The 25,940-nt window shown below is 46.0% G+C and overlaps 2 protein-coding genes across 2 annotated transcripts in view; both read right to left on the bottom strand.

The window, feature by feature from the left end:
- Positions 1 to 5,995: 5,995 nt before the first annotated feature.
- ANHX (anomalous homeobox) lies at positions 5,996 to 18,551 on the bottom strand. Its single transcript, XM_082491616.1, has 9 exons — positions 18,417 to 18,551; positions 17,422 to 17,695; positions 16,667 to 16,791; positions 16,319 to 16,442; positions 14,868 to 15,054; positions 14,249 to 14,381; positions 13,673 to 13,974; positions 9,274 to 9,361; positions 5,996 to 7,365 (listed from the first exon to the last, which is right to left on the bottom strand). The coding sequence occupies exons 2-9, from the start codon at positions 17,668 to 17,670 to the stop codon at positions 7,335 to 7,337; spliced, it is 1,239 nt and encodes a 412-aa protein (XP_082347742.1). The 5' UTR covers positions 17,671 to 17,695; positions 18,417 to 18,551; the 3' UTR covers positions 5,996 to 7,334.
- Positions 18,552 to 19,615: 1,064 nt separating this feature from the next.
- DEPDC5 (DEP domain containing 5, GATOR1 subcomplex subunit) overlaps positions 19,616 to 25,940 on the bottom strand; it is a 47,159-nt gene continuing 40,834 nt past the window's right edge. Inside the window, exons 38-42 of the mRNA XM_082491500.1 lie at positions 24,855 to 25,024; positions 23,678 to 23,849; positions 22,501 to 22,561; positions 21,347 to 21,429; positions 19,616 to 20,479 (exon numbers count right to left, since the gene is read on the bottom strand). Of these exons, the coding sequence (XP_082347626.1) occupies positions 20,184 to 20,479; positions 21,347 to 21,429; positions 22,501 to 22,561; positions 23,678 to 23,849; positions 24,855 to 25,024 (782 nt within the window). The 3' untranslated portion in view covers positions 19,616 to 20,183. The remainder of the gene's footprint in view (positions 20,480 to 21,346; positions 21,430 to 22,500; positions 22,562 to 23,677; positions 23,850 to 24,854; positions 25,025 to 25,940) is intronic.

Raw genomic sequence — 25,940 nt, 5'->3', positions numbered from 1 at the left:
ACCCTTCTCCGGTTTGGAAACTCTCCAGTTATAACAACTTCTTAGTAGAGATCAGTCAGTCTGCAAAGTGCTCCAACAGTTCTGAAAACGTGTAGGGTCTACCAAAAGCTTTCTAGTCTCATACAGCAGTTTCAGACTCCCGAGGGAAACAGATTATGAAGTATTTTTAAAACCAGTTATTCACCCACTGAACCAGACAATCTGCATTAATCTGCCAAATATATGCAGATACATCTACACACACACAATAACATTAAATGCTTCTGGTTTTCTTAATTGAAGCTTCTATATAATGGCTATTTCTCAGTCTAAAGCATCTCAAAAATTCTTAACCTGGAATCCACAAAGTGGTATGTCACCTCATTGCTCTAACAGCTACATGTCTAAATGCAACAGTTGCAAGGAAAAGTGCTAATAAAATAAGGCAACCTTGTATACAGCATTTCTACAGTCTGACTATAACATAAAGAAAGTGAAGAGATTGCATTGCTCACGTAGGTGGTCTGCGGGCAAGTACCTATATTCTCCTGTGTGTACAGTGCCTACCGCTCTGGATCTTCAGCCATAACAGTGGCGCCACGGATCTATAGAGGTACAAAAAAAAAACCAACAAATTAGAGCTCAGGCAATGAGTTTTAATCTGCTACAATATTTATAAGATGAGTTACAACATCTTAAAAATAAAAGTGGAAAGGAAATGGAAATGTCAGCAGACCTCTCACTAGAGTGCTCAATGGGGTGCAAAACACTACCTAACTCCGTGGTTCTGCTAACAAGCTCAGATGCCAGGCATCATACATGACGTTACAGAGCTCCGCGATTCCCAGCAAGGCTCAGGCAGGAGCTCAGAAATACTGCTCTCATGAGGCAGGATTGCGAGTTGTTGGCAAAGTGACCACACCCAGCAAGAATTTGGAGATGGAGAAACTTATGGTACTGAAAACTGCACCATGACCTAAGGCAGTGGCTCTGCTCCACAGGCATATCTGATTATTGGACGGCACCGATGTTCCACAAATAGCTCCCTGCTGAAATGCCGTTCTAGTTCACTGCTCGGCTCCACACAGGGGCACTGGGGACACCAAAGCAGTCTCAGAGGGCATCTCCCCAGTGCTGATGTTTAGCTGAGGGGACAGAGCTACCAGGTGAAGAGGAAATGCAAGGAAATTACCCCATGCTTTTCCCAGCCTTTCCCCAAGGCAGAAAGCCTCCCCCTTTGGTTGTCTTGGTAGCAGGGAAGGAGCACGCACCTTTTGCAGCACTCTTGCTGAGGCTCATGGAACTAAAGCAGTGGTACTACAAAGTCCCTGCCACTAACATCCTCCTCATCCCTGGAGCAAACAATCTTCCATCTCTACAGCAAGTAAATGTTTTATGGAGGGAACTGCTAAATGATAAAAGTCTTGGGGACAGGACAAGACACTGAAAAACTGAGAGAACAGAAGCAACTCCCAATTGACAGGGGAGGTTAACCAGCTCCCACATCACAGCAAAGGAAGCAGAGAAGCCTATGGTAGAGAGAGAGATGGAGAGTTTGTGGGCATCTGATCTTGGAAACGCTGTGACTGGCACTTACATGGGGCATGATGTTCAGATGGTGCTGCAAGGACAGACTGTTTCACAGGCTTAGGACTATCTATAATTTTTATTGTTAGAAACCTGGCAGCACCTCCCCCCCCAATAAAGTGTGATCAGTGTGCATCAGGGAGGAAAGGGGTTGTAACCAATGATAAGATCCGAGTACAAGATAGGAGTGGGTGTAGCTGAAGTGTGATGATTCTTTCCCAAACCACAAGGGACTATAATTTCAATGATACACCACAGTTTAAGGAGCAACAGAACTCTCTAGGCTGTCACTGTGTGTGTGAAAATATTCTACTATTTGTCATACTTCAATCATTCTCACAGAACCTCCCTCATAACTCAAAGGTAAAACATAGAATGAAGGGAGAAAGATTACACTGCCTGAATGCTGCTCAGCAGCAGTAGGGTTCATGCCATGAATTGTGGCAAAGTACACTGGATATCTATTCAGCAACAGGGAAAGATCCGTAAAACAAAGGGCAGTGATTTGTACAAAACCCATGAAGCTCTCTGTCCCTCATGGGAAAGGTTAGGTCTGAATACTGAAACCTATTTTGGACCACTGCAGTATATTTAATACCACTCAGCATTCACACACAGCTGCATGTTCAAAATCCTGTGCAGACATGAGTTGATAAATCCTCAGAACTCTCTGGCAAAATGTGCTATTTTCAAGCACTTGCTCATTTCAGAGTCCAGTGAAGAATAAGTGCTATGTCTGACTAAAAGATTATGGCAGTGTTTTCACTTGCCAGAATGATTCAGGGATATGCACAGGAGGCTGTGAAGCATGATCAGTTGTGGGGGTTTCTTTAAGTGGCAAGAACATGGTAGCTAATTGGAAGCAGCTTTAACTCTTCTTGAGCTGCTTCAGACCACAGTGTTTGCTAGTTCTGTCCAGATATAAGAATGTGTTTTCATTCTTTAGGTAATCAAAGGAAAGTAACCAGAACTCACAAGCATAAACAGGGAAACATGAAAAAGCCTGCTTATCAGAAGCTGTCACCAGAGAACCATATTGAAAAAAGGCTCTACATGTAAGAGGAAAAAAATCAAACCTATGTTAAGTAAATACTGAAAGTAAAAAAATCAAAACAAAAAACCCCACAATCCTACTAAATCTTCCCCGACCCCCACCCCCCCGAAGTGCTGAGAATTTGCAGCCTACAGATAAGATCAGAATGTAGATGTTCAGCATTTCTGGAACCACCCCGAAGACACCTCATGCTAGGCACGCACAATTAAGGACTCAGCATCGGCAGCCACATTTAAAAAATAAGCCCAGATCTGTCTTAACAAATGAATTTTTACTGCTCTTCAAACTTTACCAAAGTGGATTAGTTTGACTTAGAACTGGATTAAATCCCACTGAAAATGATTGATCTGAAACAATGACCTTTCACTGTAGAACATAACTTAAAAGACTTTGGGGATAAGACTAATGAAGTGCAGAGATAAAATGCCTTTGCCAACATTTTCAAAAGCGGCCTCTTATTTTGGGTGCCCTACTTGAGTTGCTGCATAAATGCTCGTTTCCTCTGAAAATGAGGCCCCTAGCAACCTGAACCTCCAGAACAAATGCATCCAGGCATCCATCCTTGAAGTTGCATCTCCTGACATTTGTCCTGAGTGGGCCTCAGATGTGCCCACTCAGTAACTGTGACAGCTAGGAGGAGCTGTGAATGCTGAAAGCATTGACACTGAAAGCAGGGGAATTCGCTTCTCATGTCATTAATCCTTTCTAGCACTGTGGTCAATTAGTTTTTCACCAGCAGCTGCCATGCAGATCCTCCATGCAGCCATTTCTGTACCACACTTCCAACTTAGAACTACTGGTAAGCAACAGTTCAGTCTCTGACCTTGCCAGTCTTAGGTCTGCCCGTTGACCTGCCAAGAGGAAAGCTGCCGCTAAGCAGCAGTGCTGGAAAATACGGACGCCAGGCTATTGGGAAAGTGTCCTTGTCACCTCAGGGACAGCTAAGTAACAGAACTTCTGAAAGTGCTCCTAGATTTCCGTCCCCTTTCTGTGATCCATTAACACATATCAGTACTGTTCTTTGGGCCCTTATATGCATTTTAAGACAAAAATGGCTTTGTTTTTTCTATCTAGGGCAAGCTCCTTCCTTTGATAGGCCATGCCATGTTGAGGAGGAGGAATGACAACAGCAGGTACAGCACATTCAGCTCAGGGCAGGTCAGCCACGTGCTTGGAGTGCTTCTAATTACAGCTCCAAGGAAGAACATCATAAACACATCCAGAGCTTGCTACATATGGTAGGATAGGGAAACAGAACATGATGGGGATGTAAATCACACCTAGGAAACGAGAACAAGGTAAGACGCAAACTGAACAATTCAAACGCCAGCCCAATGTGAACACAATAAAAAGAACTCCACCACACTGCCCTTCAAAGCCTAACTCCATCCTGCAGCACAGGCGAAGGCCAAACACAAAGCATCACTGATGTTCAGCAGAGATTCACTTGAACTCTTGCTCTACTGCACGGCTATGCAGCCCATCTGTTCTAGCTCACGGATGGGGAAGTAGCAGCCTGCCTCTGAACGCTGCTCAGCTACCTGTAACTCAGCATGGTCAAGTCCTCTGAGATCATCTGTAGGCACAGTTTGCAAATTCTTGTCCAAATGCAATCAGGTGCTCAAAAGTGTTTTGTGCAGATTCAATATCCAGGTGGCACAGGGCAAAGATGCTAGTGGGCCAGAATACACTGTACTTCAACCACTTGACTTTACATCTCTTAAAGAGGATTACTTTTAATCTGCTGGATTTCTCATATCAAGCTTTGAACCATCTAACATAAATTTCTAGAGAAGTGGTAAGTTATTCCATCTGGGAAATGACCTAGAAAATTCAATTGTCCTCCAGAGAACAACTGTGCCAAATTTGGAAATGAAATTCATTAAGTGAAGCGTAAGAGAAAAAGCTTTAATTCTGCTTTAGCTGCAAAGCCTTTTTCAGATTTAAGTTTGGAAAAGAGACTTGTTGTTCTAGTACTCCTTAGGAATTCTAGTGAATTGAGCCTCTTTAATTAAAAAGTCAAAACAACTGTGTTCTTGAACTATTAAAAATAACTTACAGGGCCTTAGGACACTGATATTGTGAACACAGTAGAACAAAGGTCAGTTATCTCCAAAACCAAAATACCTGCATTCGCTAGCATGGGTTGTTTTCTCAGAAAATAATCTATTTAATTGAGTGATAGGTACTTAAAACTTCTATATAGGTGGAGTAGCGTTAATCTAATCTTTATCATCTTCCCTGGCAGGGAATAGCACTAAGTATTTGAAAGGAACTGAAAATATGTCTTATTGTAAGAGGCATCGTTCCTCTTTAGTCCAACAGCAGGGAAACGTAACCACCCGGGCTTTCATCCACATGTACTACATACCACTGACTAGCTAAATCATAGTAATCATAGGGACACGTCGTATCATTAGGCGTGAGAAATAAGGTATCTTATTTGGGATCTCATAGAAAAATCTATCAAGATCCACTGTGAATTTTGCTACCGGGCTGCTGCTTCTGCACGACAGCTCTTGCAGGAGTTGGCACACGACGGTGTCGCGTTTTCTTTCCACCACAGGCCGGAGGGAAGACGCAGCTCTTGCCCACCGCACTGCAAACGCCCAGTAAATGGATTTTACGCGGCGTTGCGGGGATCGCGGTACCTTTCGCCTCCCGTCAGCAGCAGCGGCGGCGGGTATAGCCGGCTCCTGCGCCCGGAGGATTACCGTCCCCGCCTCTCCCGCAGAGCCCCGCGGCTCCTCAGCGCAGGGCCCGCGCTCGCTGCCCCTCCTCACCCCGCGCCGGCCGCCAACCGCCGCCGCGCGCCCCCTCAGGCCCCGCGCGCCCGCTCCCCTGTTGCTATGGCTCGGCGGGAGGCGGACAGCCAATCAGAGGACGGCAGGATATATTTGTCGCTGTTGCTACCGTCGCGGTGGAGCGGCGGACCAATGGGGAGGAAGCAGGAAGGAGGCGCGCGGCCGCCAAGGCGGGAAGGGCGCGTGGGCGGGTCTGTCACAAGCGGCGGCGGCAGAGCGGAGGGGGGCGGTGGGACGGGAGCCGGGACCGGGCCCGCCCGTCCCGCACGGCCTTCTGGGAGGGCCGCGGTTGCCCGGCGGCTGTCCTCGGCTCGCCCAAGGCCCCACTGCTGGAGAAAATAACCGCTAGCGGGTGCATGACCCATCCCAAAGACTGCTGCTCTCAACACAAAACCTCTTGACAAGAAAGTGGCCTTCAAGTGAGATCCGCCCAAATAAAGAAGTATCAGGGTCTCAAAACACACAAGCGTACCCAGGGCAGCTGGTGCTTGGGTTTTAATCTACAATGAAATACTGTGTATGAGTAATCACACCCTTAACTTGAAAAATGAACCCTGGAGAAAGAGTCATTCACAACCTTTATTGATTAACTTCATTACAAAAAGGTACTGGAGGGATCTACTTCTGTGTGCCTCAGGGCTGGAGTTTCAGCAAGGGACTGCCCCTTCTGCAATACGGATTTTAAAAACAGCAGTAATACTTAGGGGAAACACCCAAAAGACTGTCCAATGACTTGTAGTGTTAGTTTTGTGGTCTGCTCTGCTGCTCGTGCCCTAACGCTCACGCACAATTCTGTTTTTTCGTCTCCCAGAGAGGACCCAGGGCTCCCGCTGCCGCAGCGGCGCAGGACAGAGGAGCGTGCGAGGCGGCCTCCAGGCTGGGCTCTGTACGGAGAAGCACCAGGCAAAAGGCAGGAGCTGCGCAGGCTCCCCCGAGGGGCGAGCAGCCTCCGGCCACATACAGGATCAGCTCCACACTTGCTCCACTGTGTAGGAAACAGAGCTGTACAGGGCACTTGTCTGAAGAGGCCGTGCTCTCCTGCTGCCTGGTGTCAGGCTGCCGCAGACCCCTGAAGGGTGACACAACAGCCCTGGCAGTTTCTGTCCATCCACATCTGGGGACTGTAAATGGATCAAGAGGGTTTAGCAGCTCCCGCTTCCTCCGTTCATCCTTCTTTCCTGGGCAATTTGAGTTGCGGGGAGTATTAAATACCGACAACACTGGTATGCCTTCCCCCGATCCTTCAAGAACATTGACTTTAGCACTGAAAATTTTGCCGTGCTCCAGTTTGTGTCATCTGTGGCAGTACAGAGTATGGAACGCCCCGGTGCACCTAGCAGTACAACTGAAATGCAGGGATGAAAAATAGCAGTATTTTACCAGCGCTTAGCCGAGACCTTATTTTCCAGGCCTGAGAAAAAGTTATCCAATATCTACTGCTAGGCAATGTAACTAAATTTTACTCTTTTTAAGTACAGGAGCTTCATCTACCTTCATGATATAATGAAGGACTCAGATCTGACTGGTGCTACAGGTAGAAATATGTAACTGCCACAGAACTAGTGACGATATTCTTAGCATCTACAGTGCAGCTTCAGACTGCTCCAGTAAAAACCTACAATTCACAATGCACCTTTGATTTCTTTCAATCTTTTGCAAAATTCTCAGTAAAACTGTAACTAAAACAAACTTTGTAACTATTAGAAAAAGCCTTCATCCTTCTACATCACTCTCTCTATTCATCTGCGTGTCAAATCCCTCATTCGTCTTAAAAAAGGAAAAAGCCAGGAAAGGATGGGGCGTTTCCTGGGGGAAGCACAGACCCCGTTGAGCATCTCTGCAGGCAGGTCACATTCGTCCCCCCGCCGAGAATTCAAAGAGCAGCCATGCTGCCCAGAACGTGTCGCTGGTTAATGGGTCACCAGCTGGATCCTCCAGGACCTGAAAGACACAGGAAAGAATCAAAGCTTCACCACATACGATCTTTAACGATGCAGAGCCCCTTTGGGCAGATGCACAGCAGCACAAGGCTGCGCGATGCGAGGGAATGTCAGTGGCAAGGGCCGTGCACGTGAAGGGACAAAGTCCTTGTTCCCTTCTAAGTTCAGGCAGAGTCATCCATCTGTACAGCATGTGGGTGTAAAAATGACAAGCACAATCAGTGCACAATTCAACTCTTAGTAATTCAAAGAAGAGCAATTCCTTCCCCTTTGCCCAAGGCATTGGCTCCTATAAAAGCAAGTAAATGACACAGGGTAAGACCAGGATGAAATAATTAAGAAGGGAGTGATCACCTGAACAAGGAAGCTCTGTTCAGGGAGGGAAAGAAATGTCTCCAAAATGAATGAACTTTTTTTGTTTGTGTGCTTGTTTTGTTTTACTCTCATTTTAGCTCCAATGGGATGCCTGACCTACGAAAAGCAAATTGAAAGTGATGGGTGGACAAAAGGAAGTCTGCACCCCTGTTGTTCTGACACAGGAACCAAACATCTGCATATCCCTGCAACAAACCCAGGGCAAGTTGATTCAGCAAGAAACAGAGCGCCCAGGAAGTCTGTAGAAAGCTGTAAAATCATTTACCCATTCAAGCTCTTCCTTTTCCTGCAGCACACATTAAAATATGCAAAAATTGCTTTTCTGAATTCCTGAACTGAGTAATTGTTACAAGGATCTGAAGATGTCCCCTTTTGACATCTGCAGGCATCACACGGTATCCTGCTCCCCAGCCCACATTGCACTGAGTGTCATGTTTCTATACCACTGCAAAATCAGTGCAAGAATGCAAAATAGCAGGATGTACACTTCAGCGACAGACTGCATGCTCTAGAAATCTCAGAAAAGGCTCATTCATTATTAATGCCCAAAGCTTTCCTACTCATCTGGCTCACATTATGGCTGGTAAAAAGGCCACTTTCCAAGATACAGATCTTTATATCGATGCTTTCAAAGACTCAAAAGAGGTTCTGTTACTGCCCTCAGAGCTGCAGCCGCTTCCTATAATGAGGCTGGCAGATATGGTCTCCTGCTTTTCAAAATCTCTTTTAAAAAGGTTTTCTCCAGCAGCTTACACTGCAAGAGAAACAGAAACGGATGCTAACTGACTGAGAGACCAACGCATGTGAAGCCAAAAAATAGCTCAAGGTACAGTCTAGATAGGGCTTTCTTGGGTCCTGTTTGTAAGTAACACTTAATTCACAGATGCATTCCCATCCCCTTGAAAGCACCAGATTTCTAACATCTATTCTCTGCTGCCTTAAAATCACCATAAGAAGGCACACAGACTGCATCCAGCTCATGGAAGTAACTTCTTTTATCGCTTCCTACAATAACACTGCTCTGTGCACTGCTATCAGCCATCTTGGAACAGTGCAAAATCCCTTTTCCTCAGCAATAGCACAGGCTTGGAAATGAAAGATTTTAAGAGGTCTGAGAGAGCAGAGTCAAATTCTGCAGAACCCCTCAGAGGGGAGGACCCTCCAGCAGCCATCTTCCCGTTAGCGTCTTTCCACAGTGCTCAGTGAGCCCTCCATCGCTTAAAATTTAAATGACACTTTGGATCTGCACAGGTTGCCTTGGCCATTGTTTCAATGACACATTTAGTAAAATCAAGGTCTGATAAGCAATCCAAGTGGAAAAAACAACAAAACCACCTCTCCTTCTAGCATCTGCAGGATGCTACCCAGGGAATGCCCAGCTTGCTCTGAACTGGATTACAAAAGGTATGCTTAGATCAGACACATTTCATACTAAACACAATGTGAGATTTCATATCTCCTGTGTGAGAGCTACAGCCGGACAGTGTGTCTGGGGCTAAGCTCCTTGCTCTGAACATCAGGTGTGTCCTCTTACCTGGCTTTGTCCCAGGGCTTGGCTTTCTCCCATGCAGGGTGCAGAAACAGGTGGGCACTGAGGGTTGCCAAGCACAGCCTGACAGGAACTGCAGAAAATATGATACACAAATGCATTTGTATTTATGCTCTACTCACCAATTACTGTACTGTTTTGCAGCAGGACAAGAGGGGCTGCTGGCAAAATTATTCATTCAACAGAGTTCTGCTAAGTTGTCTACAAACCTGCCCCATTTCTCCAAATTGTTACGGCCTAAAAAATACAGATTCTGCACTGGGAGGACTAGCCTGACCAGGAGCAGTATACAGGAGTGACACGTCTATTTGCATCTGTCCTTATGCCTGCAAAACACTCGCCATAAACAAGGAGATGTCTACCAAAGTGTGTTTTTCCTGGAATGTATTTTAAAAACACAGATCTTAAGAGTCAAAACACACAAACGCGGCTTTAGACATAACCACAACACTGGCTATGATTCTGCTATAGCTTTTCAAGGCCGCCAGTCGGGAGTCTGGGGACATGGCTGCCCCATCCATACCTCCCTCGGGGGCTCTGCCAACCTCTGGAAAGAGGTCATGGTCTGGAGCACTGGGTCAAGTAGGAGACACTGGGTACCTGATGATGGGATGTTCTCTCCCTTCATCACCAGCTCAAAAGTATCTGTTCTCCAACAACACTGCCCGTACTACTCCCAGGAAGAGCGCAGGGCCATACAGCCCAGACCAAAGGTGCCAACTAATAAAGTGTAGGAAAAAAGTAAAAGAAACAGGGCAAGCATCAAGTTGCTCTTCCTTGGAATGTCCCCCAGATTCCAGCAATCAGTCTCAGGACTCCTCTGCTGGAGGCTGCATTCAGGCAACTACATGCACTAATGACAAATGGACCTGACCCCCTGCCCCGCCAAGAATTTGTCTCATCCTTTTTTCATAGCCCACTTACACTGACAAGCACAATGCCCTTAGCAACAAATTCTGCAATTTAATTAGGCAACATGCCCAAAAGTAGCCTCCTTTTGCACGTTTTGGACTTGCTGCCTGCCAGCGTCAGGGTGCTGGGTTATCCAGAGGGGAGAGCCTGACAGCAGGAGGATTCCTACCACTCTGAGCTGGAATCTCAAAAATGCAGGCAGAAGCAATAAGCTGCAATGACCGTCTCAGCATTGATGTTTTCTAAATCAATACGCTGGCTCATAAATGCAGTCTGTCTTGCTCCAGAGAGTTCAGCGTGCTTTTCTGTTTGAAATGTGAGGCACAAGAGCGTTATATTCTGCATGAGCCATTAGCTGGGCTACGTTCCACCTGTCCCAGCTTGAGGAGTGAAGAGGATACAACCCCACTATCCATAAAGGCGAGCATCTATTTGGTGTCCCACAGGGACTTCCAGTTCGCTAGCTGGATCAAACTCTCCTGTCAGGCAGCAGGAGCAGATGGAGACAGTCAGCTTCCAGCCTGGTTCCCCCTCACACTCCCACCTCACAGCCCTGTAGATCATCAGAGGTTTGGACACAGCCCAAGTGCGTAGGACTGACTGTAAAAAGCCTATGAAAGAAATCAACAGGAACTGTTCTAATAAGGCCAAGTCCTTTCCAGGTGACCACCTTTAAAAAGAGACAAGCAGATTAAGGGTCCTTCGGCTGACTTGTAGCCCTACCTCTGCACTTAGGAAGCAGCGAACCACAGGTGCTGGCAAGGCAATGAGAGCATAACACTAAATCCACTCCAGGTGGGGGACCTTGGATAAATAATTTCCTTCTCTGTGCTTTACTCTTATCTGTAAAGCAGGGATAACTTCACTGCCCTGTCTTTCCAAGATAGCAACACTCACTTGCCTTACAGCTTAAGCTGTTGACTCCTTCATGAGTCCTCAGATGAGTGATACTCACTGCAACATTATTGCTAAAGATGACTCTGGCGACATAATACTTCTCTCTAATCCAGTAACTCTGTTAGAGGGCTCTGCCTGATGACAAAGGTGATCCTCATTCATTGCCATGCACTGAGCAGTGATCTCACCCAAGACTACCCACGTGAGGTCTCCTGGCTCTCTAGAGAGACACTACAAAAAGGCCAAGATGAAATGGCAGCCTAAGCATCACTCATTTCTAAAGAGACTGCTGTTCCACACCATTCATGGCACTTTGAGGAGTTCAAGGTTTTGGGGGGAGCTGAACCAGGCCACTAAACAGGGTTCAAATAACTATATCCTCACCAGAAGGTGTCAACGAAGCAACAAGTCCTGCCTCTGCCAGGAATATGATAAAGGGTGTGTGGATTCCTGGCACAACTGACATACCCAACAAGGAGACATTCACCATAGATTTCTTCTACTGGCGGAACATATTTTAAAAATAAACATGAGCTCACTCTAGAGTCAGAACATGCAATTTTAAATCCAGCCAAAATATTACCAGCAAGCCTCGCTGATCTTTCATGATCGTTAGCCACTGTTTAAAACTGTGAATCCCAACACACAGAGTGAGGTGGGCTTACAATGCCCAGACCTGGGCTGCCCTCAGCATTTCAGAGCGAGGAGTCTGACATCAACGTGAACAACTTGTAGGCACCAAGCCGACTGAGAAACAGAGGTAAAAGGCAGAAATGCTTTTAGCAGGGAACTGGGAGGCAAAAAACCACTGATCTTTATCTCCAGTTAATCACTGCCTCCCCTTGTTGCTTGACAAGCCACAAAGCCTCTCTGTGCCTCTGCTTCCTCATCTACAAAGTGGGAATAAAACTGCTTCTACCTACCTCTAACACAGTACTGACAGTGTCACGCTCGCACAAAGGCTGGACAGTGTCAAGCAGAAGAGTTATGAAGCGGGGCTACTGCTCCTGTTCTGTCTTGCAGATCAGTAAATTTAAGGAACCTTGTCACGTCTGTTTGGCAGTGTTTATTTTTATGTAACATTATGGAAGTTGTATAACATATGGAAGATGGCACAGATTTTTGTTGTTTTGCATTCTGTTAATTTATCTCAAGTCCCAGAGAAAACCTGCGGTCTGAAACATTTGTTACAGGTGGAAAACAAAAAGACAGAACAGTGCCTATCTTTCTGTCTTCCAGTTTGGAAAGCCGCACTATGGAACAATCTTGTCATGAGGTTATGAAGCTACAAAAACTATTTTAGGATTAAGTACAGGCCCTACCAACCCACCCCACAGAATCAGCTCTCACTGCATCAGTATAGGTTATGATTTTCTGCCAAAAAGAAAAACAGGCAAATAACTTAGAAGCTAAACCTGCTTTAAAGAGGGGTTCATCTTTTCTGATGAGGCTGATCCTGAATCTCCTTTGTGCTACACTGAGACATATACACTTATACAGCATTTCCCATTTCCAGTGCACAGATATAAACATCTGCAAAACACGATGGACACAGGGAAAGAATCAGGCCCCTGGAATGAGATGCATCACCACATTCTTTCTGTAACCCTATTCAACAGGGGCATCACAACAAGGCTAGACCAACAGCATCATTGTTACTCCTGCCTTTAAGAAGCCCTGTGCTTTCCGCTCCCTTTACCTGTGGGGAAGAATAGATTCCAGGGTCCCTAGCTGTCCTTCTCTAAGGATGAAGCTTTCAACCTCTAAATCTGACTGCTGAATGATTCTTCCTGAACTGGCCTCAATACAGCCACCTTGAGGGACTCTGCTCAAGGGAGCTCTGATACCTGCTGAAATAAATGCTTGTATTAAAGACAATTACAGATAACATGACCCCAACCTCCAACCCAGCTACTCCTCTGCTCCTTGCTCCACATTCACCAGAGGCTGGGTGAATGGCAGTCACAGCACTTTCTGCTCTGTAGATGTAAAGCAAAAGCAAATGGACGTCATTTAGGTATCCTATCAAGCCTATTCTGAAGAACAAGGAGAAGAAAAGAGATGGCAGGAATGCTGAACAAGACTGGGCAGGAAGGAAACAGAGAGGGAGAGAGAAAGAATAACAGGAAGAGAAAGGAAAGTGAGAGCGCGTTGCTGAAGACGAGCACTGTGTCATAGTTAAGAAGTTCCTAGCCTCTGCTCAGGCAATCTCTTAAGAATGACAGGCATTTAAAAACCCATAAGCTTGCAAACTGACAAGGCAAGCAGACAACACCTGAAGGGATTCTTCCAACAAAAATGCTAAATGGAATCCACCTTGCTGGAAAAGTACTATCTTATGGAAGCAGTTACAGTTTAAGCACAGGAGTAAGAAAGAACGTCTGTTTCAACACCTTAAACCAACAGGTTTTCTCACTGAGCTACTATGGGAGTAGAACTCCAGAGCTCAAGGTAAGCTCTGCTCCCATTTGTCATGACATCAGAAAGCCACGCAAGTGAGCAAGAGTGTTTACAACAAAGGGAAGAGAAGCTTGAAAACTCTTAAGGTCAATGATCTGGGTGCAGTTTTACTGACCTTCTATACTTGGGGTCCACATGGAGCCAGAGACTCCTCTGGTGCTGCAAGGGGCCTGCCACATGGGCAGCTGTTCATCTGGGAAGGTAAAGGAACCACAAGAGCACAGGACAAAGTTATCCAGCTGGGGGATGGCATCAGTACTACTTGCTCCTTCTTTGGGCTGCAGGACAGCAGAGTTAAAGCAGGCTCCTGGTTCCAGCATGCCCTCAGTGCAAAAAGCTACAGGTTGTTCCGTGTTGTAAGTGGTCAACAAAGCCTTGCTTGTCCTCGCTTCATACAGCTCACTGCTCTGCATAAAGCTGTAATGATGGAGAAAATAAATCAGCCAGACATATTGCTTTGCAAAGAGGGAGGGAACCCCCAGCTAAACCTTTGAATCCTGCCCTTGACAGCTGGGAGATTAACTGCTGGGTGCTCTGACTGCCTGATGCTGGGCACGGACCGTTCCCATCCACGGAGTCAAGGCTCCTAAGTGATGTCCCCTGGGAACTGACATGAAAGTCAGTTCCATGAACAAGTTTAAAGGTTGCTTCATCTCTGAACTGTCCCTGTAAAGACTTTTTCATACATCACCTGGATTCCAGCATCTTTAAATATGTTCCTTCAGGAGGCTTATCCAGATCTGCAGCTGACTGCTCCCACCCTGGGTCACAGGGCATGAGTGTCATCTCCATTTGCTCAGAGCCGATGCCTGCACAAGATCCATCTGAAAGGTGCAGGCCGGGCAGGTGAAGGAACACTAACAGTTACTCCAAAAAGCAATGAAACAAATCTAATTTGCCCAATGCAGCAAGACCCTCTTATTCCCCCGGACTAAAATTTGTTCAAGATTCTGTGAAGGGCCATGGAACTACTGGTTTTTACTGGAGTACTGTCCTTAGCCCAGAATTTGAGAGCTAAAACCTGCTGCCTCCCATGTATTTGCTTTCATTTGGTGCCCCTTCTGAGATGGGCATCTCTTATCACCTGTCCTTGCACAGGCCTTATCAATGTTTGCTCCTTCTATGGAGCCAAACAACTCTCTAGCCAAACACTGAGGCACTCCACTGAAGTACAGTCCTCCAACGTCCACTTTATCCATCAGCATATAGACGCTGTTCTGGAGAAGGAATATCCTTCCCTTCCAGAGGGAATTTTAAATTGTTTTTCAGCTTTCTGGACCACATCCTAAGCCCATTAGGAAGTGACAAACCTGCAGTTTCTGGAGTGTAGGATCCTTTATCCTGCTGCTCCTTTGTGTGGTAAGTCAAAGCCCCCTCAGGACACAAGTTGTTGAGCTTTTCCTTACGAGGGAGGCAGGATTTTTGACGCCGTCGATAATTCGCAAACCAGTTATAGACCTGAGTTGGCTGCAGGTTCACATCCCGAGCCAATCCCTCCTGCAAACCCAGATGTAGGGAGAGATCAAGGGAAAAAGAATAAACCGCATCCAAATAATCAGGCTTCTCCCTTCAATTCCAAAAGCAGCCCAGCAAAAGAGCTTTCAAACCCAGAGGCATTTGTTCACTAGGTCTCTGATAACTCCACATGGATCCCATTGAGACCAATTTACAAACTCAAGAGTTGCTGGAAAACACACATTCCACCCTGCTCCCCTAGTCAATTTGTTTACTAAAGGAAACCATATACTGTTATTTTAGATTGCTATATGTAAATTTAAAACCTCACCAAAGTATGCTCTTCCCACAGAATGACAGCTTCCCATCCCTAACATGACACTAATAGGATAAACACTAATGCATTTGCCACATTAAATATTTCTCACAAACTGTGAGCAGTATAAACATCTGTATCATGTTCACAGAAAAATTTCTGCTGTATTAAACTTAAATAATGAGATCATGTAAGTGAAGAATGTATTGGGAAATTAATGCATAAGTGATCATCGTATCCTGACCTTTTAGGATTTAATTATGCAACTTCATTATGCACCCAACTCAGATTGGTTTTCTAAAATGAAAATTTGGAAGTTGTTGCTGCTTTGTGAAAAGGGTAAGAAATAAACCCTCTTCACATTGCAGAACTATTCACTAGTCCATCCTGCCTCATATAAAGAGGGTGTTGGAAAAATTAAGCACCGGCGAGGCAGACTTTAAAGTCTGAAGCCTTCACTTTGCAAGTTAGTAATCAACAAGGATTACTGAATTAATTCACGTCACTTTCATTACAGATGTGTCCCCGTCCAAATAAGGCGGATACCCTGTGTGATGTATGCATGTATCCTGTTTTGAAGTTTTGTGAATGTAGCTGATAAGTCAATACAAAATATATGCTGGTAAGCAAAGTGCAGTTTTATACAGGCTATAACGCAGTCAAGTCAGAACTATTTATCACTGTAATAAAGCTCTTCTGAGTGAGGGTTGTTTTGCTGCCTATGCTCAACCACTACAAAATCAGAACTGTTAAAAGCCCAGTGAGTAACTTACTTCCCCTGATCTTTTTGTCCAAAGCAAGTGAAATTACTTAGCATAAACTCAATGATTTTTTAAAGAAACCTTTAGGGAAAGATAAAATAGCAGGAATCCCAGCCCCACCAAGGCTTCTGAAAACAAGGATTTCGAATGAAACCAGTTATAGACCTCTGATCGCAGAGTTCTGCTTTTGTGTGACAAGGAGACTTGACTGGAAGTAGCATATCCCTACCCGCTGCTTCCTATTTGGATTTGTTGTCACCTCTGCAGCAAACCTGTGCAGTTGCTGGCGTACTTCATCTGAGTAGTTTCGATTCTTCAGACCTTCAGGACAAAGGGAAATAGGTGGAGGATTCCTGTACACAGGAGAAAGCAGGATTAAAAAGGACCCAAAAAGAGTCATTCACATTCGTGGGAATTTTCTCACGTCGCCACAAGTGGTCAAAACACCAAAAAAAACCCCCAAACTATCTCCAAGAAGCAGCCATCTTGAGATGCAAAACCAGCCTCTGCACCTCTACCCCCTGCATCTGATAACTACAGCAGAGAAAAACATTTCGGTTCCCCCACGCCGTGGTACCTCTTCCTGCAACGGAATTTCTGCAGTGGTGTCAGGAAATTCGTACGCTGTTTCTCCATAACCCTCTGGTAGTGAATCTCATGCCAAAGTTGCACCAGCTCCTCTTTCTCTTCTGCCTTGCAATACTAAACCAAAACAGTATGTAAGCAAACCCTTTCCAGATAGTCCCTCAGGCTTCCTAAAGGAGAAAACCCCCAACAACTAGAAATTTACTCAGAGATTCCTACTGGCGTGACAAAGCTGGTAGCATTATCCAAGTATATGGCTCACTGTACATTCTCCAATGTACACAGGGAGTTGCCTGCCTAATTCCTTCTTTTCCCCTGGTGAAAAGGGCTACATTATCAGATCTAGAGGCCAAAATTCACCCACCTTGAGTGGTGCCATCCAGCCTTCCTCATATCATCCCATCCTGGGAAGCCCTCTAAACCTGGCCTCCCCAAGGCTTTTACGTCCTGAGCCCTAAGTTTGTGAAAAACTCCAAGAACCACCACATTATAGAACAAAAATCCTGCTTTCACAAACTACATCCAGCCCCATAATCACCCAGTTACCGCTCTTCCCCTTGGCTGACTAATAGTAACTGCCTGTAGCAAAGGCTTTATCCTGTGTTTCAGGGTCAACCAACGCACACATACCACCTTCCACTGCCACACGGCAGCTGGAAATGCTCCACGTGCTGCAGTTTGGGTTCCTCTGCACCAGCAGCTCTACTGTTTTTCCAAATACTGAAGAAACAAAGAATACATCCCTACCTCCAGGAGTCTGCAGGCTGTGTCATACTGCCCGTTATGGATATGAACAGACACACAAGCTCGGACAACTTGGATGTTAGTGAGAAAATAAATCTTGTGTTTGCACCCCATCATGGCCTCAACCAGCTTCTCCAGACTAGGAGATGAGCTCCGGAGGTCCTGGCAAAGCTGTCCTGCGAGATCCAGCAGCTTGGCAGGTGGAGGATCCTTGTTTTTATTCCTGTTTAACATGGCCATGAACCGCTTCATCCTCACGTCCTGTTGGAAGCCTTTTCTATGCAATGCACAAAGTTGTGGTTAGATAAAAACTATTATCTCCTATTTTTAGCTTCTCTGGTATGTGGTTGTTTTTTTTTGTTTTGTTTTGTTTTGTTTTTTTTTTTTTTTAAAGGAAAGAAATTCACTGTGCTGTTAAAAGCAGCCCGAAGACCTCAAAACACTTAAAATAAAACTAGGCCTAAAGCAGCCCTGAAAGGCTAGAACCACACCAGGTCTGCCGTTGAGAAAACAGAGCTCAGAAAGATGCATTAAACTTGCCCCAAAGCTGGGAGGGTGAAGGAGGACGCCGAAGTAGGAGGGCTGCTGCGGGGAACCGCACACCGGGCTGGTCCCCGTGGTTGGGGACACTGGGAGGGCTGGCAGCCCTGCAGCACCCCGCACACACACATACCCCCGCACCCTCCACTCCCCTTTGGAGCAGCTGCCCCTGCACCCAAATCACGACATGAAGCTTTCTGTCCACAGCTCACCACTTAAAACTACCAGAACGTTAAGCCCAGAGACATTCAGGTGAAATTAATGAGGTTTTTTCCTCCAAAATGGCGTGGGGCAGACAGCGGTTACAGCAGTAACTCAAGTGACCGTCGGGGCTCTTTTTTCACCCATTTTCCCGGGGAAAGGAGCGGGGCGCGATACCCCCCGTGCCCGGCGGGTCCCTCCTCGGGGACACCCCACCCCCTGGCCTGGAGAAAAAGGCTGGAAAAAGTGTAAAATACCTGCGAGGTCGAGGAGCAGAGACACCCCGGCAGCCCCGGCCCCTCCCGAGGCAGCGGGAAACGCAGCCCGGGGCGCCAGAGCCCGCCCCGGCCCCGGCTGCCTCCGCCGCTCCCCGGTACGTGTCGGCCGGGCCCGGGGAGGGCCTTTCTCCCCCTCTCCTCCACAGCGCAGGAAAGGCCGCGTAGGGCTGCGCTCGGCGGGACGCTGCGCGGAGCCGACTCTGCCCCGCGCGGCCGCACGCACAGTGCCGCGGCCCCCGAAACCCCACCCGTGTCCGCGGCCCCTGGCGGGGGCGGGGGAAGAGGGGTGAGGGTTTACGGGTGCGGAGCCGCCGCCGGTGTTTCCCCCCCACCCCCGTCCTCGCACCCGCGGGGTGTCGCCGGGCTGTCCCTGCCCTGCCCCGCTCACAGCGCTCCGGCACTGCTGCGCTCACAGCTCCCTTCAGGGTGAAACCCCGTGGAACAGACGGCAGCAAGTTGCTTTCGTGGGAGAGAGTATTTTTTTAAGACATTAGTGGGGAACGGACACGCACCGGTAATTCTGACACAGCTGGATGAACTGAACAACGCGGCACACAGCTCAAACCCACCTTCTCTCGGTGGGTACTGGCTAAGAGCAGACGCATTATCCAGGCTCAGTTTAGGGGATAAAACTAAAGCAGCTGTGATTTTCCTTGAATCAGGTCCAAACACCACGGTGAATGTGCGAGCCCTCTTGCTGACTTCAGTTTAGCAAGGACAGATAACAGTAACGATCTCACAGCAGCAGTCCACAGCCCTCCCACGCACAGCGCTACTGGGAGCAGGTCCTGAACCCTCCCTGAATCCGCTCCTGAATAACCAGCTCAAACTGAGTCCACACACGAGCTCTCTCTGGAAAGACAAAGACTACATACTTAGCGTAGGCACCTTCCTTTTGTCCTTTTAGGGTACGTTGCAGACGTACCCTAAAAATCTGCTTGCAATCCCCCTTGTTTCTCCAACCAGCAACATCTTGTGTTCGGTTGCCCTCGATTTCTCCTTCAGCTTGACGCTGGCCTCAGAGACAGCAACTGCCTCCTTGCTCCTGCTGCATGACACTGTTCTAGATCCAGAGTTGGAGACAGAAAGTCCTGTATGCTTAAAGGACAAAGCTCCACCATTACACTTTGAGCATTTCATTATCATTCTGGACATAAGAAACAGTATTTCCATTTGGCACTTATTGTCCTTTACTCCCCAGTTCTGTATTGCTGTCTAGAGTTACAACAAAACATCAGGTCTCTCGATTTCTGCATTTTTACTTATTTACATGTACAAAATTTAACAAGTGTCTTGCATTTTATCTTACATATTCACACAACCAGGTACACCTCAAAAGGAAGGAGACAGGCTGCTGTCAGGCTCATCAGATGCAAATGGCACCAATCATTTCCAATGATGGTAAGCCGCTACCATCACACCCTGCGCTGAATGTAACTGCCCTTGAAAACCATTTGCGCGCTCCCTCCTTTACCTCTGCTCTAACTGATGTTTTGGCAATCAGGGACTGCAGCTACTTGAAACCAAGCTGAGGTCGGGTGATAGAAATTGGCAAGCCAAGAGCTCAGATTCTTTTTCCAAGGGCTTAATCAAATTCTGTTGAATATCAACAGCAATATTGATCAGGTCATCTTGGAGCCTCAAGATGAATCCAACAGAGAGGCTCTTTTCCTGTCATCCTTCACCTTTACTTCCTTGCCACAAGGTAAAGCTTCTAGCTGTCCCCCTACGAGGTACAACCCTACCTCATGGAGCACTGGCGTGCATCTTATCTAGACAGTCAGTCCAGAACAAAACAAGCCGGCTATCTTTGTTCCAGCAAAAGTCTGTAAAGTCTTTCAGCAACCGGTCAGCAAACTTCTCATCTCCAGTGGCACTGGACCGCCACGTTTTTGTCAGCATGGTGTTGTAGGCCCAGTTGTAGCCAATGCGCTCTTCACAGAACATGTTCTGGTTGGTGGAGCTAGTGGAGTTGCGCCGGCGTCGCTGCTGCCCACAAGAAAATTTCCGCTTGGAATATGGTAGCTGCAAAAACACTGTCCCTGGAGGAAACAGACAGGACTTTAGTCTTAGGCAGACCTAAGTCCCTACAACTGGTAGCTGATTCATTAAATTCTGAAAAGGAAACTGGACTGAGTTTCATTTAATTGCCTTTTAGCAATACACTTTTCCTCCTTTGCTTTTACATGCAAATAACAACACTGGGAGAGAGTACACTTAGTCTCACCTTTCTCTCGGTAGAAGGGAACGAAGCAAAGACTTAAGGCTCTGAGCCATCTTTCTAACTTCACATCAATTTCCATTCTCTTCTGCAATTTCCCAAAAGCTCTCTTCCTGTCATTGTCTTCACATCTCAGCAACCCCTCTGAACGTACTAAGTTATTTTACTGTAATATGCCATGCATGGAGCTTAGTTCGAAGTGCTGACAGATCACCAACACTTATGAAGAATAATAATGAGAGCAAGTGGATCCTAAATGCTTTATCTATCTCCCACACAGTGTGTATGGGTAGAGTTGCATCTAAAACTGACCTTAAGCACGAGAACAGAGCACTGACTTGTCCCAACACCTTTCCCTCCTTCTAGCTTCACATTTAATTACACTGCACTTGGAATAAGCTCTGCCTTATTTTCTTTTTTTTTATTTTTCCATGTCCTGGAAATAAAAGTTTCAGAGATGCAATAAAGCAAGATTTCAAACCAATGCCACTGATTAGCAGCAACACCTTCTGCTTTTCCTGCTGCCTCGAGTTTTTTGGTTTGTGTTGGCTGATACAGCTACTTGTCATCTGACTAGGAACAAAATGGGGACCAACATCACTGACACAAAACACAAACTGCCTGTAAAATGGTTCTTTTGTTTATAATAGCCTCCTCCTTGCCCCAATGCCTGCCAAATATTGCTCACCTGTGACATGGATATACTGGGGCTTGTTCTCAGCTGGGAAGTTGAATGCAGAGGCTGAGTACTTGTCTTGCACGAATCCAAACCTGGAGAAACAAACACCAGGGGAATTAGAGAAAAAAGGAAAAAAAAAAAAAAAAGCCACTTCAGCTAGGATTCCTTCAGCCCAAGGTAGGGGCACCAGGGAAAACCTTTCACTATCACAAAGGCTCCCTTTTCTTAAGACCTGAAAGCAAGGGGAAAAGGGATGAAGAGAGCTGAGCTTCTCCAAATATTCTCCGCCCCTGCTAGGCACAGTGTGAAAGCTTATAACTCCACACTGATCTCTGTCCTAACTCGTGCCGGAAACAAGAGCGCCAACAGCTCAACTCTGCAGTCTCTGACAAAACAGGGCAGCTGCACACAAATGAGGGAAGAGCGATAGTCAAGACAGACATTCCTTGGGTATGTTTCAAGCTATAACATAATTTTTTTTTCATGCTGGGCAATATTCTACGCAGAACTTCAAGCAGCTCACTTGACCATTCTTTGCTGTTTGGAGAATACTTGTATGTCTTCTGCTTTCTAAGCTCATGAAAGCTTATTTCTAGGCTAAAATCTATTTCAAAAAGCAGCCTCTCTATCATGAAAAAGACTTTGGCAGCAACACCGTAAAACAAACCGGCAGCTTAAGCAGACAAAGGGGTAAGGCTAGACAGTCTTCAAAGTTTCCAACAATTCCTTCTTAAAGTGGGTCCAACCTCCTATGTTCAACTCACATCCCAGTCCCCTGCCTATTAGCAATCATTTGGTTGTCATTCAGTTCAAGATTATGTTAAATACACACGAAGGAAATAACTGTCCCTTCTCAAGAAGAAATCTATTTACAGTCTAACTGCTTCTAACTTTGAATAACAGGGCACCTTCCAAAGGCGACGCCCGCCCTAGGAGAACAGTATGGTTTGCTAATGAATGACAGACTATCTACCTGCCCCTTGCACACACAGAACCACCTCCAGGCATTCTAGGTACATTTTAGTGCAATAATCTGCAAGCGGACTTCAGAGAGGCAGATGGCACAGAGCCCACACGACTCAGGAGTGACTGTTCAGCATAGGTCTTCACCCTATATTATACAGGGAGACACAACCTTTTTAGTCATTCTGCTCTGCACACACCTGTATGCTATCGCTTCCTGGAGGAGATGCATGCGGTCCCAGTATGTTTCTGGTTCGAAGCCTGAAACAAACAAGCAAACAGGTAACAATTACCCAGTAAAGCCACTTTATTTCCTTCTTTTTCAAGACTTCAGTTTTCCTCGGAAGACCCCTGCGCACTTTGTGTTTTCTAGCCATTTCTTTTAGTCACACTTTTTTCTGTTAGCTGTCCCTTGAATGCCATCTTGTTAGAGACGTGTCTCGTACACTCCAGTAGCAGATTCATCCCTGAATTTAGCTTTGGTGTCTCTTGAGATGAAGGAGATAAACATGATGGGGTGTGTGGGAGGGGACAAAGAGGCAGAGTGCGCTGCTGTGTATCATCACAGACTGCTCTGAAAATACTTAGTTCAAAGTCAGTGGTGCTACAGTGACCTCACAGCATATGGATTTGTCACTAATTGTTTTACGTTTACATCTGGGTGCTGGGTCAAGGGTTAACAAAAATACAGAAAACTATCATCTTTACTATTATAAAACAGAACCTTTTGCTAATTGTCCCTTCTCACAATGCAATTTTGCCCCTCTCTGCATGGGGACAGAGTTCTCTGATCTTTGAGCTTCCACCTGAGACTTACCACAACAGCGTCACTCAAAAGGGTGAGGTCACATTGCAGAAAAGGAGATTGCAGTTTCTAGCTCTTAATCTCATGTGCAAACACCCTTACTGTGAATGTAACCATGGCAACAAGAAGAGAGGATGGCAGTCCTGAAAGCCTAATCTCACTGAGGAGGAGAATAAACAAATGCAGGATACAAATGCAGAGCAGCTGTGGGCAGGGTCTACCAGCAAAACAGACTCTTACAATATAACATCACGTCAAACAGAATAACTGCTTGATACAGGCTCTGTAACAGTATGCAACGTTATGGCAAGAGAGATGACTTGGGAGACCACCTCTCCTGTGCCTTGGCACTTCTTGCTGCCAACTTCAAACACTGTTGCATGCGGATTCGCCTGCCAGCGCAGCTTCCCCCAGCACCGCCTTCCTGAGGGCGGCTGCTGAAATGTAAAAAACAGGCCCTTCACCCAGCTAATGCATGTCTGGTAAATGAGGTTCTTCATGTCAGCCACATGCCAGAAGGGACCTGCTTGCAGAATAGCATATCAAAGGGTAAAACAAAGAACATTTCTTACCATCAAACAAATGCTCACTACCTTCCTTCAACAAGCAGCTAATGTTGAGCGGGATGAACAACTGAGCTCGAAGTGGGTCTCCGTATAAGTAACTGGGCAACGCAAATGGCCCTTCCAAGACTGGAACTAGCAAGAAACCACAGGACGTGGCTTTCCGATGCCAACCCTGAACCTGAGAAAAGATTCAAACAATGAATCATACGACATATGTCAAACTGAAGAAGGGCACTTATGTGCATAGGAGCAACTAATTCCCCTAGAATAGATCAGACATGCTCAATTCTCCACAGGCTCAGCTTGCTTTGCACAGCAAGCACACAAGCGTCCTTGTAAGCAAAGCAGTACAAGCACAAGACACTAGGCTTTCCTTTTTTAAGTGCCACATCAATCAGAAAGCACTTTAAAATAGGACATTTTTCAGGAACTGATTCAGCCTACTTATCATCAGTGGCTAAGCACTGCTGCTTTACTGGAACAGTGCAATAGATTTTAAATAAAAGGAAAAACAATCACCTAGTGCTATTTGGCTGGGTGTGGTAAAACCTACAGAAGCTACACAAGGGAAAATAAAACAAAAAAAATCTAAAAATTAAACAAAGAGTGACACAAACTGCTTGCACTTTCAATTAAAGATGTTTTCAGCGAGTTTGGTTTTTTGGGGTTTTTTTTTTGTTGTTTGTTTGGTTTTGGTTTGGGGTTTGTTTTTTTTTTTTTAAGAAAAGCTAAAAAATATTGCTGAAGAGGAAGAACACATTGCCCAGAAAAGCCCTGTCATGAAAGCAATTCCACTGAGCTTTAGAGTTTTCAGGTTTGGGAAGAGAAAGAATGCAATGTGAAATAGATTCCTTTCCAAAGACCCAGCTTAAGGTTTGCCTAAGGGGGACTTAAATGTCACCTTGACCTGTACTGATCTCTGCATACTCTGCATGAAACCCACTAAAAGCAGGACACTATCCTGCAGACAGAATGACTATAGATAGCATGATAAAGGATGAACATATGCAGCAATGCTAACGACTATCAGTAAAAATTACTTATGGAAATAAGGGCAGATCCAGCCCACTGTCTCTCTCCTAACACTTCCCATCAATTTCACATGACAGTGTCCCCAGTAGTCTAAGGGGTACGGAGGCCAGAGGGGCATTACTGCGGCCACCCAGAACACTAGGACTCTTACCATCTCAAAAAGAACAGCTGCAGTCACTGCCATCCAGTGTAACTTGATTTCAAAGGCAGCATTCAAGGAGAAATTGCCATGGTAATAACAACTGCACCACTCCAACCGGTCAGTGCGGTTATTCACATCCACATCAAGCGTCACTGTCCGTTGCTCAGGCACAGTGGCAGCTACGCAGCCGAGGAATAGGGGTACATTTAAAAGATGCATTAGAGAGGGTGGGAGACAGGATGAAGAGAACAGAAGAAACAAGACAAGCCATTTGAAATGAATTTGTCCTCCCCACTCCTCCCCAAATATTTTTCGGGCTAGCAGAATAGTCCCAGAATGCCGCTCATCCCAATCACAAAAGACAAAAAGCTTAAGTACTACTCGTATCAGGGATCTGTGCCACAGAATTACTTCCCCAAGCAGTCAAAAGACATTTCAGCTGCAAAAACAAGACAGAACAAGGAGTCAAGCAGCTAATCAATAAGCCACCGGTGCCATAATTAAATATGGCTGGATAACATCAGCTCCTTCATACTCAAGATATTCCAAATTGGTTTTAGTATTTTTATATGCCCTCACTAGAAATCATAACAGGGTGCTGTTACACAGTGCAGGAGCATTCCAGGACCTTCCACAGCCAAAGGAGATCAGAAGTTAAACTTCTTGTTTCTTTAACCACATATCAATATCCCACATTACCGCACTGCTAAAACTGCACATCCAACGCTTTTTGTAAAAGCATGAAAAGTCAGCCAAGACTCATGCAGCAGCGTTAGGATCACTGCAACACCTTCTGTTGCTTTGCAGTAAGTGCTGGGATAGTGCCCAAGATCCAGGTCCCTTTGTGCCCTACACCCCAGCATCCCGCTGAAAGAAAATCTGAGCTATCAGGCAAGAGAGGAAGAGAAGCACAGAAAGTGGAAGTGACAGGGCTGGTGTCATACAGCAAGGCCAGGGATAGAACCCAGATCTCCTGACTTTGAGATCAAAGCCCTGCTACTAACCACGCTGTCACTTTCAACTTTTCTTTAGGCAAATACATATTTTCACATTTCTATAATGTTAAAAATCAGCACAAACCAAAGGGCTGCAATA

Source organism: Vanellus vanellus, assembly GCF_965231255.1.
Source record: "Vanellus vanellus genome assembly, chromosome: 16".
In the NCBI taxonomy this organism is placed as follows: Eukaryota; Metazoa; Chordata; class Aves; order Charadriiformes; family Charadriidae; genus Vanellus; species Vanellus vanellus.
Note: the sequence above shows the minus strand (reverse complement) of the source record. Positions and strands in the feature narration are given on the sequence as shown.